Below are 15,037 nucleotides of genomic sequence, written 5' to 3'. Positions count from 1 at the left end.
GCCTAAGGCAAGCCCGTCTGCGTCCGTCCGCACCTGGACTGCGACCAGCGCCAGAACCCCTGGACCCCGTGAACGCCATCACACCAGAATCACTACGAAGCCAGCACCCTCCACACACTCAACACCGGCATAAACCATACCTGCTTCCAGGCCACCCCGAAATAGACCCACGGACCCTTCTCCTGCCACACCTGCAGCTTCACCTGCGACAGAACCACCGAGCCTCCAAACACTGGACCCAACCACCTCCGCTGAATACTCCTCAACACCCGCTCCGCACGCAAACTCGCCGTCGAGCTCTGGGATCTGATCAACACCTCCGCCCCAGATGTGGCCTACCTGACGAGACCTGGTGGAACGACTCCTTGGCGCCCGACATCACCATAGCCACCCCGGATGGCTACAAGATCACCCGCAGGGACCGCGCCAATGGAATCGGAGGAGGAATAGCCATCATCCACAAGTCCACCCTCAAGGTTACCACCCACGCTGACGACACCCTCAACACCGCCGAACACCTGCACTTCCGGATCCACACCGACCCCAATAAAATGAAATTAAATGAATTTGTACTTGTAAAGCGCACTTATACCCCAACAGGGGTTTCCTGGTGCTGTACACGTACCGCTGAGGACCTCTTCCTGGCTTTTCCCTGTGAAATGTCCACTCCTGAGCACCCCCAAGGTGAAGCCAGGCATCAAAGCACTGTTGGGGCCGTTGTGGAGATTAAGCAAGCTATTGCCCAGAGTTGCAGAGTGGGACCCATGATTTTGCTAATGCATGGGCAGCAAAGTTTTCCCTGTTAGAGCCGCATATTTAGTCCGCTAACCGTATTAATGGTTAGTAAACACGTAGGCATGCTTCACTGTCTTATTCATGTGATTGTGTTGAACGAGGTTTAATCACAAGACATAATTAATAATTTCATGTTAATAAATTAATTAGTTAAACAAGTGAATTGTATCTGAGCAAGTGTTGCAAAACTGAGTCCTTGCTCCATCAGTGCTACTAGCCAGAAAAGCACTTCAACACCCATCGGGGTAACAAGTGCTATATGAATGCAAATTACAATACATTATCGGCTCTTCACCAGGAGATTGTGTGATGATTGGGCGTTATCGTGCGTCACACGAGGACTACCGTGTGAGTTGGCAGGTATGCTATTGTATTTCCAATGCTTGTTATATATAAAATGAAGCTAAGGAGAGGTGCAGACCTGTGTAGTGGCATTATCAGCGCAATGCCCCTGTTTTAATTTCAACAAACAGCGTGAGTGTTTATATAATATTTATATTTCATGATTTGTGCTGCACAGGTAAGCCGAAGCGGACCTTTGGCACAGACCACAGGCAAACAAGCTCCTGTCCCACTTATTAGCCAGAGTATTCAGAGCAAACACCAAAGGGCAAAAAGACGAGTTCTGATCCTGCAAACGCGACAGGATGAGGAAATCACGAGTGTAGGAGGGGAAAAGGAAAAACGTACAAGTCCGCTCCGAGGAGAGAGTGTTTGGGAAAAACTAGTGCTCAGCTCACGAGATCGCAGGCATGGCAAAACAAGAAGCAGAAAATCTGTCTGTGGTGGTGCACGGCGTTCAAGACCTTCGTTTGGTAAATATTAAAGTGGGCAAGGCACACAGAAAGAAGAATTCTAGTACAACACCTCCCCCCCCCACGTCGATAGAGTCGTCTTTATAGTGTTCGTACCTAAAAATTTACACAGCACCGTGGGCGTTTGAATTTGTATTTTAATATAAGGAAGGGAAGAGCCGTTTCAGTTCACGGCGTTTGCTAAAGTTATTAAAATACGAGATTCAAGGCGGGTTACCCTCCCCTTTTTGTCTCAGCAACAAGGTGAACTATTCGAATTCCGTCTTTTGTGGGCGTTGCAATCTATCACTATTCTATCCCGATTTCACCATGCTTTTCGGAGGAATTTAAAAAAAAAAGAAATATTGAAGCGGTATATTTAAGGCCAGCAACACAAAAGACAGACAATTCAAATAGGAATATGATACATTTTGCTGTCTGCGTGATGTTATTAGAATCTTGACACTGTTACATTTCTGCCTGATAATCTTTAAATTTGGATTTACAATTTGAACACGGAAAAGTCTAGTCATCTGGAGTCTTTATGAAAGATCCTGAACATTTTAGTTTGATAAATATACAAGAATTGCATAGAGGTTAAATGTATTTTTTTTAGATGAAAAATGTGTTTTTATTTTACGGTAGGGGTCTGGGCTATGTTAAACACTAATTTGCGCTCCCAATTAACCTTTTCGGTTCGTTCAGTATTTGAAAACAGCACCCCTCCATGATGGCGGCACTTTTTTGCTTTCTTCTATGGTGGACTTTCTGGGACTCTTTCAATTGCGTGTGCTTTAAGGCTCGTGACGTAAATACGACGCGCTTAGATCTGCCAAGTTTCCTAACATGTTAACTCTGAATTCGGCTGGGCTTGTTTCTGATCTCTAAAGGGATTTTGAGAGGACTAATTTTGTAATTAAATAAGTGGGCAACTTATTGTTCACATGTTTTAATCACTTAGACATATTTTACACAGGAGCTCTACTTTTAGATGGAATTCCACGAGGAATAAAGCACAGTAACCACGGGCCTGGGCCTGAGCGCTTGCCTGAGGATGTGTTTGTGTGTCAGGTTGATGTGGAATTCACTACAGACGATTCTGTTAATAGGGGCGTGAATTAATTTTCATATATATCACTTTCCATAATAACTGGGAGCTGCATAATGAGCAGGGCCATTGGAATCATGCAGCAGGGTTGAGTACATTATGCTGCAAGAAAAGGCAAACCATGCAGCAAATCACACCCCATAAAGCATAACGAAGAAAATGTCAAAATTCACTTGGCCCTTATCAATGCTAGTTTTTTCAGTAAGCACAAATATGAAATAGCTGAGTTTCTAGATAACCATCAGCTTGATCTCTTACTTATTACGGAATCATGGGATGACCCATTAGCGGGCCCAGACTCCTGGATTGTCACACCTGACGGCTTCTCAGCACACAGATGCAATAGACTAAAGAAAAGTGGGGTTGGGTTGGCTCTCATACACCGAAATGATTTACTAGTAAAGATAGAAATGGTCCCCTCAACGGTATTCGAGGCATTACATTTCAACGTAACACTTTACAATCATCAATCTTTTAAGGGGATACTCCTTTACCGCCCACTGGGCCGTAGGGGAGACTACTTATCAATGGTAGGAAACCTACTGTTGGTATATCTAATTTTACCATTCTAGGGGATGTTAATTTTTATTTGGAAGCCACTGAATATAGCGATTCTTTATCCCTTACCTCGGAGCTAGAGGTGAAAGGACTCCTGCAAAGACTCAGTGGCCTTACCCATTCGGCGAGTTATACGCTGGATAGACTTTTAACGAATAATGAACAGATCTCGGTAAATGAGGTCCTTCCTCTGATGTGGTACAATCACCACGGAGTGTTATTCGACATTAGTATTTTGGACCCTATGCCCCCACGCACTTGGTCAGTCCCCCCATAACGGTTTAAGGCTTGGAGTTGTACAGATCAGGCTCTTCTCAAACAGTACATTTTGAATACTCAGCCAGAAGCAGTTTTGGACTCAGAACTGCCCAATACAAACTGTACGGACTTCCTTCAGAACGTTTTTGCTGAGCTGGTTCTGTATAAAACAGTTTCCAAAAACAGGAGGACTCCCTCCCCCCCTTGGTTTTTTGAGGCACTGAGGGTTGAGAAACAATGGTGTAGGAAACGAGAGGCGCTGGCACCTAGAATATGATAGCCAGGAAAAATTTCTCTATAAGCTGGCGAATTATAAACGCTTTATACCAACAGAAAAAAGAAACTTGCATACTAGGCAAATAGAAACCGCACTAGATTTCTCCAAACAGTTTTTCCAGTTGGTTTCTAAACTGGCAGCGCAGCAAACAGCTGTGATAAGGTAGCATCCCAAGTGCTTTGCGACTCGTTAGCCCTCAGCTTTCAGGATAAGGTGGGGCAAATCTTTTCAAACATTAATGCCTCTGCTGAGGGCAGGAGTCAGCTGGACTCAAATAGTGAGTGACCGGTCAGTCTCAGTGGAACAGATAATCAATTTGGTAAACACACACTCAAATCAGGTTTACCTTTGACCCTGTACCCCTTCAGTTTTTAAATTGATCCCAGATCTAATAGGCATAAACTTGACCAACATTTTCAACTCAATCTTTAGTTCTGGCATCTACCCTTCCCAATGTAAGAAGGCCTTTATTATCCCGTTGTTATAAAAAACATAATCTGGATCCAGGGGAGACTAACAATTATCGACCTATTGTGCGTCTCCCTTTGCCGGCCAAACTGTTTGAGAGAATTATGAATGTGCAATTGGCTCAATTTATTGAGGAGAATAAGCTATTGGATGAAACACTGTTCGGCTTTAGGAAAGGCCATAGCACAGAAACCTCACTCATCAAAGCTACTGACTAAATCAGGTTTGTGTTGGACGAAGGAGGTGCTGCGATACTTGTGCTACTGGACCTATCAGCAGCTTTTGACATGGTTGATCACGCCATGCTGATTGATCGTGTCTCTGTTCTAGGCATTGGGAACAAGGCAAAAGCCCTTTTGTCTTCATTTCTATCTAATCATACCCAGCTAGTTAGTATGGATGATTTCAGTTACCCAGTCTTTTCACCCCCATGGGGTGTTCTGCAGGGGTCCTCATTAAGTCTGACATTGTTTAATATTTACGTCACAGATTTAGCACAAATAATCAAATTATTTGGACTTGCTCTCACGTCATATGCAGACGACACTCAACGGGTGCTCGCCGTTCATAAAAACGGGGAAGCAGTATCGACTAGCTTTCACAATGGCATGTTAGCCATCACTACCTGGATGTCAAGGCTTTGTCTTAAATTAAACATCATCCAAGACAGAAGTAATGATCTTTGGAAACCTATCCCTGGGGTGGTCTGCAGGCTGGTGGCTGGATAAATTGTGATCACCCCCAATTCCAGTCACTAAAGCCAGGAACTTGGGTTTCATTCTTGATGATAAACTGTCTCTCAGACATCATGCCAATGCAGTGGTCTCCTTATCCTTTTATGTTTTAAGAATGATAAAGAAATTGCTGCTGTTAATTCCGGTTGGGGCCCGGAGAAAGCTAACCTCCACCCTGGTTATGTCCAAAGTTGATTATTGCCATAGCCTTCTAATTAATGCTGAGGAAATGGTGCCGAATGCGGCTGCTAGTTTACTGTCGGGTACTCCAAAATTCAAGTTTATCTGTAATGTGGTGCAACAACTTCACTGGCTGCCCTTAAGAAGCAGAACACAATTTAAAGCTCTCTGTATTGCCTATAAGGCCATTCACAATACAGGGCAAGAATTTTTAAAGAAATCATTTCAGGTATACTCCCCCATCAGATCCTTTCGATCAGCAGGTGCCAATCTTCTTCTTGTCCCTAGAATCAAGAGAACCAATTAGAGCGACAGAAGTTTCGCAATTGCCACTGCTAAACTGTGGAACTCTCTGCCCTTGCATATTAAGGTTAGCCCTACTCTGCTGTCATTCAGGAAAGAAATAACACATTGCTTTTCCAGTAACAGGTTATTTTCCATTCTAAGCATTACCTTCAGCAGTATATAGCGCCAAGACACCTATGGGTATGTTTGCACTTTAAGAGTTGTTTGAATAATAAAAAAAAAAAGTGGCACATTTTGTGATGGTATTACTTCATTATTTTGATATTTTTACACTTGGTGACACTGTTCTGGGCTTTAGTTGCACGCCATTAGTACCAGTTTGACTACCAAATGAAGAAATAAGCAATAGACAACTGAACAGTTTTCAAAAGCCTTCCACTGCGCAACATGTGTCTCTGGGTTTTTAGTAACCTTTGAACTGTTTGAGCTAGTAACTAATTTATTATTTGCTAAAATCTGCAGATTATACAGACGGTGATGGATTATGTGGCAAATACGGTACATATATAACTATGCAAAAACATGATTCAGAAAAGGGGGTGGTGATGAACAGAGTGTCTGGTGGAGAAGTGTGGCTCAGGGGGTTAGAGACGGCAGACCCGGAAGCTGAGATCGGCCCTGGACCAGGGTTCAATTCCCCGCCTCGGCGGGTCTTGGGCTAAAAATTCCACGGACTTGATAATTCTCGCTCCGGTGCCTTCTCGACTCACGGTTTCACACTCTGCGACTCTGGGCAATAGCTTGCTTAATCTCCACAACGGCCCCTCGCGGCGGGATGCCTGGCTTTCACCTTGTGGATACCCTGCCGGGGTTATCTCACAGCGGAATACCAGGACGGGTTCCCTAAGCAAGCGCCGGGAAACCCACTGCGGGTAGCTGTGCGCTATATAAGCTCAAATACATTTACATTTACATTTACCCAGTCCAAAGATCAGGGCTTGATCCATCACCGTTATTTAGCTCACTGCACCATCCCAGCTCAGAACCTGGCTACATGCAAATTAGTCTGTCCCTGGCCCAGTGCATCATGGGAACAGGGCAGACCAGACTACCAAGCCAATTCTTCACTGGAAAGGAGACAAGCTACCGGGGACCAGTTTCTGGCATTTCAGCCGTCGTCGGCCCGGCTTGCTTGAATCCTGATGGTGCAGTGAGCAAGGGACTCATGTCTAGGTATACCCTGCCACACCTATAGTGGCCAAAAACGATTCAGAAAAGGGGGTGGTGATGAACAGAGTGTCTGAATTAAGCAGACCTCTCTTACCCAGTCCAAAGTTCAGGGCTTGATCCATCACCGTTATTTAGCTCACTGCACCATCCCAGCTCAGAACCTGGCTACATGCAAATTAGTCTGTCCCTGGCCCAGTGCATCATGGGAACAGGGCAGACCAGACTACCAAGCCAATTCTTCACTGGAAAGGAGACAAGCTACCGGGGACCGGTTTCTGGCATTTCAGCCGTCGTCGGCCCGGCTTGCTTGAATCCTGATGGTGCAGTGAGCAATGGGACTCATGTCTGAGTATACCCTGCCACACCTATAGTGGCCAAAAACGATTCAGAAAAAGGGGGTGGTGATGAACAGAGTGTCTGAATTAAGCAGACCACTCTTACCCAGTCCAAAGATCAGGGCTTGATCCATCACCGTTATTTAGCTCACTACACCATGCAAAAACATAGCGGCAACACAATCGCATCATTCCAGTGGCCCTGCCAATGAGAGAATTATTCTTCCTGAGTTGTATTGTAAGGGAGCTTACCAACTAAGCTGTGAAGTTTGTGCTTTTATTGACAGCTATAATGTACTATGTACACTGTGGGTAGTACTAAAATCTGTATTTTGAAAACACTTTCTTTAATCCTTTTTGCGCATTTTGTAGCACCCTTTCTTATACTCTGTGTAATGCAAGTTCAATATAGTGGCTTACATATTCACAGTGATTTCTTTCACAGACTGGGACATCGTGGCAGAAAACATACACAAGTCACTATTCTCTGCTGCATCAACCAGAATTCAATTTGATGGACCTCGAGTTCCAATCACTGAACTAATCAAGGTTTTGAAATGTACAATAGTGCATTTCCAACTGATTAATTTAACTTGCATTTATTTTTTCATTTAAGCTGTACCTTATTGTATATATTAGTTACCTGGAGGTGAAAGACCCCAAAACTTTACAGAATGTTTTTATTTTTTTCATTACTTCTTTGGCTCTGCCCCAGACGCTTTACTTCGTGCACAGCATCACTATTTCCATACATTTTTGTAGCCTTTGTCTAGCAACTACTTTGTGTGTGCTTGGTGCACTGATGTTCTTATTCACAGTCTAGCAAGCTACATCATGTAGGGTGGTTGATTGCAAGGGTGTTTTCTAGCCTGTGTTTAGGTCTCGCGTAGTGTTGTAGCGAGAATGCGCTGCATCGATTTGCGAGACTTGCAGTATATACTGTAGAGTGGAAAGGTTTGTGGAAGCTCCGCCCACTCTGCCTATTGGCTTTTGTTTTAAATGCTGCCTTCCGATTGGTTTGAGGCTTGTTAGTCCCGCCTCATTCGCCATTTGTATCCTTCCATGGCTACTAGCCCCTTTACTTCCAACAGTTTTTTTCTTCAACTGCCTTCCCCCCCTCCCGCAGTCTGGGACTTCTCAGACCACACCAGCCCCCCCCTCCCCCCCACCCACTCCCATTCGTGGCTCCTTCCCACCTGCACTTCCGATTCTAATGCAATAGGACTTGCGTAAATGCGAATCCTATTGCATTTTTAATGCTTGCTTATAACGTCCTGTCTGTGACGTGCTTGGCGGACTGGATATCCCGGCATGCCTCTGTTCACACTTGAGTCTCACAATTTTTTTAAACAAACAGCTTACCTTTGTTTGAGTGCTTGTTTTTTTTTAATGCAGATTTACATACCGCGGGTCACGGGGAGATTAAATGATTTGCCCAGAAACACAAGATGTGGATGCAAACCCGAGGCTCGAACCTTGATCTCCAGCACCAAAGACGGTAGCTCTAGCCGTCAGACCACATTCTCTCACTTAGTCTAACAGGAGTATTGCCATGTATTTCATATATTCGCCTATATTTAGGAGTTTACTTTCTTATTGCTGCTACTCATTTATATATCTACTTACTTATCCAAAATGTCCTGTTTATTCTGTGCAGCTCTCTTAGAACAAGTGAGCACGAGTGACTGAGCGAAAAGTAAGTTACTGTTTCCACGGTCCTGAGGGATCAGGGTTGTCATGCTCGATAGTTGCCAAGAACTATTCTCTCCCTGGTAAGAGGAGGTTACAGTGGCATAGCGAGCTAGCTGTTACTTAGGCCAACATACCCAGTGATGGTGTCTCGAATCAGCCTGGGCACCAGTCCTGCAGTGTATGTTGTCTAAACTCGCAGATCCTATATGGGTCTCATAGGAACTACACAACAGTTAAAGCTTGTTCCTGTTGTAATGTGCTTAGGCAGATTTGGCCAGGCCGAGGGTGCACATTTACCAATGAAAGATCAACGTTCTATTATGTCATGCTTAGAATGCAGGGGTAGTATGTTGGGCAGTAACTTGTGAGGTGTGCCTGGCAGGACTGTAGTCTGGGGTCTTTTTCATTGTTACAATAAAGTCAACCCTGCAATGGTATTCAGAGTGCAAGCTTCAATTACTACAGTTGCCATACAGCCTTTCGAGGGATCTTTCATGGAGATTGTTTGTATAGAATGGGTGGTGTAGAAGTTATGTAGGAGTGGCAGGAACTGTAAGATTTTGGTACCACTGCACGTTGTAATTTTTTTTGTAAACTCTCAGTAGTAAAAGGGAGTGCATATATTAGTAAGACCATTGCTACTCCAGTATATGTCCACTGATAGTGCTATACTATGAAAATTCCTCGGCACGTCAGGTAAATATGAATGTGTGCATCTGTTATCTTTGAATGTCCGACTCTCATTTTGGTTGTGCACTTTAAGATCATGAATCACAAATCAAGAATAGGTAGTGGTGGAAGAAGGGTTCGCACATCAAAATTAATGTATGTCCGGGCTGCATAGTAAGTTCTATAATAGCTTACCACGAAAGAGAAAATATGATGCCACTCAGGGTAAGGAACACCCCACTACCTTGAGTGTAGAAAACACAAGTGACAAAAGTGGCTTGTGAATTGGCTTACAACAAGAGAAACCCTGGCACTCAAGTTATTGTAAGTTCAATTGATGACACATTTGTGTCCAACCTAGCAAAAAGAGAACAGGAGGGTTTCTCCTGTTCTAGGCAGGAAACAACTGTGTCATCAATTGAACTTTAAATATTTTTAGCGCCAGGGTTTCTCCTGTTGTAAGAACATGAATTAATTAGGAGTCTGGGGGAAAAAAGGGTCAGGAAATGTTTTTTAGGTCGAGCAGACCTTACTCTCAATGCGTGAGCATTGAGAGTGTCTGCTTCAGACCCTTTGTCGCCCGTTATTGGGAATGAGGACACCAATCTGTTACGAGCGTTTTTCCTCGCAGTTTTCACTGCGGGAGCGCGCGTCTGACCCGCGCATGCGCAGAGTAACTCACAGCCCTTGCTCACACAGACGCAGGCAGGCAGCCCCCACCCCTCTGCATGCACGCACGCACACACAGGCGAGCGCATGCACACGCAGGCACACAGACACTCGCTCACACACACACACCCCCCTCCCCCACAGTCACACACACGCACGCACACATACATACAAAGCCCGCCCGCCCCCGCCCGCACTCGCGCACATGGTTCCCCTCCCCCGCACGCGCGCGCGCACATGCTTGCCGCCCCCGCACGCGCGCGCGCGCACAAGCTTCCCCCCCCCCCCAGCAACCCACTCACCGGCTTCCTTCGTGCGGCGGCTCTCCTCAGCTGCAGGGCCCGGCAGCAGGACTCTTCTTCCCTCCTTCGGCACCGGGGCGCAGGGTAGGCTCCTGCCTGCTCCGGTGCTCCAAACACGGCTCCATCCAATGGCGGCTCTTCCGTGGGAGGCGGGGTAGGCTCCCGCCCTCCTACTTCCTGTTTCCTGTTGTCGCGCCGGCCTGCCTGACTTCCTGGTCGCAGGCCGGCAGAGTGACGGCGGTGATTTGCGGTATTTATTTATTTAGTTATTTATACATTTTTATATAGCGCTGACTTTACCCGAAGGCGGTATTTATTTATTTATTGTTTTTGGACGCTGCGTGCTGTCCCGCACCACCTCCTGCTGCATTTCCTGCTAGTCGGCGCCCGTTGCCATTGACAATTCTTTTGCATGTCCTATGTGAAAGCTGCAGTATTTGTCTTTGGTCAGTATTTGACACTTACTGAACACTGTTTTTACGTCAAGAATCCACTTGATAACATTGCACACGTGTTTTGTATTTTAAATTTGCTTTCTCTAGCTGCATTCCTCGCAAACAGCATGCACGCATTTAAAACTAGTTATCAAACTATATTTCTTGAGAAATAATATTTTGTAAAAGAACAAGCCCAGTTGATACATGTTTTTTTATTCCCCATCATCAGCGCATCAGACCCGCCCCATCCTGACAGTGCGGAATCAACTGTTGCGTGTCTTATCTTGCACTCTTTCTGCCTGCAGTAATTGTCGGTGAAACTATCAGATTTTTTTCCAGCGTTTCCTTCTTGACGCTACTGAGTCAGAATTGCATTTGGACCTGCGATTGCATTATGTGAAAGTTGTCCTGTAAGTCCCTGTTTGGCCTAGCAGTGTACGTTTGTTTCAAGATGAGTTTGCATGTTATAGAGACAAATGCTATAGGTGTCACGTTTGCGAAAGTTAAAACTATTGGCATTGTAAATGACAAAGCTATTAATTTCGCAATTTTCAAAACCAACACATAAATAAAATATTTGTCATTTACAATACCAATAGCTCAAACTTTCCTAATGCGAGACCTATTGCATTGCAAATGCTTGTTTCTGAAGTTCCCCCTTTACCCACTCTCTGGCTGCGTATGCAAAAATTAATCTCCCCTGCAGGGTCTCAAAGAACTCTGAAGTAGCCACAAAGTGATATATTCACACGATTTCAGTACCAAAAATAAATACTCGAGCTAATCACACATGGTGGCAGTCCTGCTTTCTGAAGATTAGACTGGGTACCAGTCTTACCTCGGTCCATGTACTGTGCCAGATTTTTCACTTTGATTTTCATCCACTATTCCCTTCTTTGGGTCTTCCCGCTTACTCCTCTTTCCTTCTGATCTTACTTCCCTATTTTCGGTTCGCTGAGTGCTCCACCCACTACACCCAAGTCTGTTAAATTTGATTACGTTGATCTAACATTCCGTCCTTATTGCTTTGTCCTTTTCAGCCTGCTCCCTTTACAGCTCCTTTTTTTCGCCCATGGCTGTTCTATCAGCATGTTTCCTTCCTATAACGAGGATTGCTGGCCGCAGGAATTCAGTTACAGACAGTAATTCTACAATTGCCCAGTAATTTTACCCAGCATGACAACCTATCAAAGTATGTGCTACTACCGGTGGCATGTTTTCCTTCTTTAATGAGTGAATATTGACTGCCTGGTGATTAGCAATTACCACCAGTAATATCCCTACTGCATGTTGCATAGTACGAGCCAGGAGATCTTAAAACAGTGATTTCCTTTTGAGGGAGGTGTTTCAGCCTAGACCGTTTTCATTTGCTTATAGTTCCTGCATCAGTAAGCCGCTCTTGCAAGGTTAACCTTTGGTCTCGACAACTGGCAGTACACAGGACAAAATGTCACTTTGGCTTTCATCCATCAGTTAGTGGAGTGCAAGGTCTGCCACACCCCAGTAAACTTTTCCACTGTCTTCTACTTCTGTCTGCTGGAGAACCTACAGCCACAAATATAATTTTATTAGCTACATGAATACCATTCACTCGATCTATTAATCAATGATTTTTACTATAAATATAGCTCAGTCCCCCTATGTAATACTTACTTAAAACTTTAAGAAACCTTCAGTTACCAGAGAAGCGTTAAATGTACAATGATATTTTTTAAACCCCGGCGATTTCAGTTATTTTCATCTTTCTTATCTATATCTTGTTTTGGAGCCTACTTGAGGGAGATACATCAATCTATTTTGGACTGTTCGCCTTGCTGTAGTGATAAGAAATGCATTGTAACCTACAAAGCAAACTCTTAATCCAGAGTGGCATACTATTAATAAGTAAAGAGATTATTCTGCTCAAATCCCCGTCCCCAAGTTCTCTTGTCTGCAAGACTGGAGAAGGTCTGGATGGGCGAAGGATCCAGTAGGAACACATGTTTTGTTTACTTGGTTCACCCACCTGTTAAATATCATCCTCTTTCAAGACGGACAACTCAAACATCTTCAGACACTCAGGGCTACTACAAGTGAGAACTGATTTTGGACTCTACTACGGAAACTCAATCAGGTAGTCAGAAGCGCTGCTTATTTTTTCCCTTTCATTCAAAATATTTGTTTCCAAGAACCATTGTAGACAATACTGTGCCTATTAAATACAGAACACTTGAGATTTAAGTGTATGACGTTAACAGATAGTCAGTTGTTCGCTTCTGTTAATGTTCATCAGTTATTCATTTTGTTGTTTCAGTCATTCATTTTCAGAGTAGTACCTGTGAAATTGTAATTTTTATCACCCAAGCCACTGTAGCCCCTTCCCCTGTCACACCACCCCTCACATCATTGACACCCAACTACCATGACACAGCTCCCTCACCAGCAGATCTGTGAGAGGTGTCCCACATTCTGCTTACAGCCTGTCCAGAACCACAGCGCTGGATCAAAGAGAAGACACAGATCTCAGTTGGGCTGACTAACCTAATCCCCCCCTCCTCCACGTGGATTTCCACTGTATGACCTCTGAAGCTGCTTCTGGGCCTGTCCCCTTGCAGGCACCCAGCTTCACCACTGGTGGAAGTGGGAACCACTGAGGTCATCTAGGTGACCTGGGAGATCAAGCACTGGGCTGTGGTCGACAAGCCAGCCTGTGCTTACTGCAACACCCTGGAATTCCAGCATGACTAATTCTCATCTTGAGCTCAACCTGTGCTTTTTACACTGCCTCTCAGAGAAGGAATTTGTCGGCCCGGAATGCCCATGTACAGATACATTGTGACTTCCACCTCTGCCGTTTTAACCTGCCTGTTACTTTTCCATTCAAGTCCATCCTATGCCGGTTCACAAATGATCTCTTTAGCTATGTGAATCGGCTTTGAAACTTAACTGGCATCATTGTGGCTGAGAGCCCTTCTACAAAGTAACAATCCACAAACTTTTATCACATCACTTCCCAGAAAAAGGTTAAAATACAGCATTTTGAGAACATTATGTCAATATGAGACAAATATCATCAGGACTGAACTCTTCTTCACACCCAACCATTCTAATCTAAATACCTTTCGAACAAACCTTCTGACATTACAGGTGTCCTCAGACTTCATTTCGTCTTATTTCATAATGCAAGCAGATGACTATTAATGTCTACTGTAATGACACCATGATGGGTAATGCCAATGTCATGAATTTGCTAGCCTTTGGAGAAATCTTACAAAGCTTCAAAAACGCAAAGCGCATAATTCACCTACAAGCCAGTCATCACATGCCCTAACCCGCACCAGTTTCCATCGCTTCTGCCTTGCACCACTTTTCTGCTATGTCACCGTTCTATGACAAGTTGCTCACCATAAACCTGCCTTTCTCTCTACCATCCCACATTGATTTCCATGCAGCACCAATCACCCCCACTGCCCCTACACACACCACCCACACAGAATACAGAGAGTACGCCAACCTTCTCAAACCTGTGTTACAGTGGTCTTCAACTGTCTTCAATTCCAGAGACACTATTATAAACGTGGTCTTATTTACACAACCACTCAGTCTTGAGCCACCCTCTTAACACCTGTAAACTATTAACCGACTCCTACTGTTACATAGATGGCCTTAGTGCCAATGGACTCCTGGTTGGGGACTTAACCTACTGGGCGAATGATGAAGATGGGGGGCCTCAAGCCTTGGACCTTACAGCTGCCTTACATGAATTGAACCTGGAACAGGTAGTGAAATCAACGACTCATATTAAAGACCACATCTTAGATCAAATCTGGACCTCAAAACTACCTGTGCAGAACTTGAGCATTACCCCGTGCGCATGGTCAGACCATCATCCTATCTCCTTTTCGGTAACCAGACCAAAGGAGATAAGCCCCCCTAGGGGACCAGTGGCCTGATTTAGGAACTATGAGTAAAATGTGTTTAACCAGCTGAAGGGGACTAGCGACATCCATTCCCGCAGTCATAGATCTAACAAGACAAGAAGCCACGAGGCTGGTAAATGGTTCTATGTAGACTTGAGAATGGCAAAACATAATCTCCGACACGCAGAAAGGAAATGGCAATCGTAATAGTCGCTTGCTCTGAGAACTAGTTATATTCAACAACTTAAAATGTATAAGTCTCTCGTAAAGCAAACTAAAGTTAGCAATTTCACAAATAAAATCCTTAAGGCATCTAATAAATCCAAGGAAATTTTCAGAATCATCAACAAACTTTTTAATTTAGATGGGGTAACCCTCCCTATCAC

At 44.4% G+C, this 15,037-nt stretch overlaps 1 protein-coding gene across 1 annotated transcript in view; it reads left to right on the top strand.

Moving 5' to 3' along the window:
• The first annotated feature begins 1,368 nt into the window (after nucleotides 1-1,368).
• SORD (sorbitol dehydrogenase) overlaps nucleotides 1,369-15,037 on the top strand; it is a 288,944-nt gene continuing 275,275 nt past the window's right edge. Inside the window, exon 1 of the mRNA XM_086959185.1 lies at nucleotides 1,369-1,610. Within this exon, the coding sequence (XP_086815311.1) occupies nucleotides 1,548-1,610 (63 nt within the window). The 5' untranslated portion in view covers nucleotides 1,369-1,547. The remainder of the gene's footprint in view (nucleotides 1,611-15,037) is intronic.

Source organism: Lissotriton vulgaris, chromosome 2_2 (genome assembly GCF_964263255.1).
Source record: "Lissotriton vulgaris chromosome 2_2, aLisVul1.2, whole genome shotgun sequence".
Lineage (NCBI taxonomy): Eukaryota > Metazoa > Chordata > Amphibia > Caudata > Salamandridae > Lissotriton > Lissotriton vulgaris.
The sequence above is the reverse complement of the archived record's forward strand: the minus strand, read 5'-3'. Positions and strand labels throughout refer to the sequence as shown.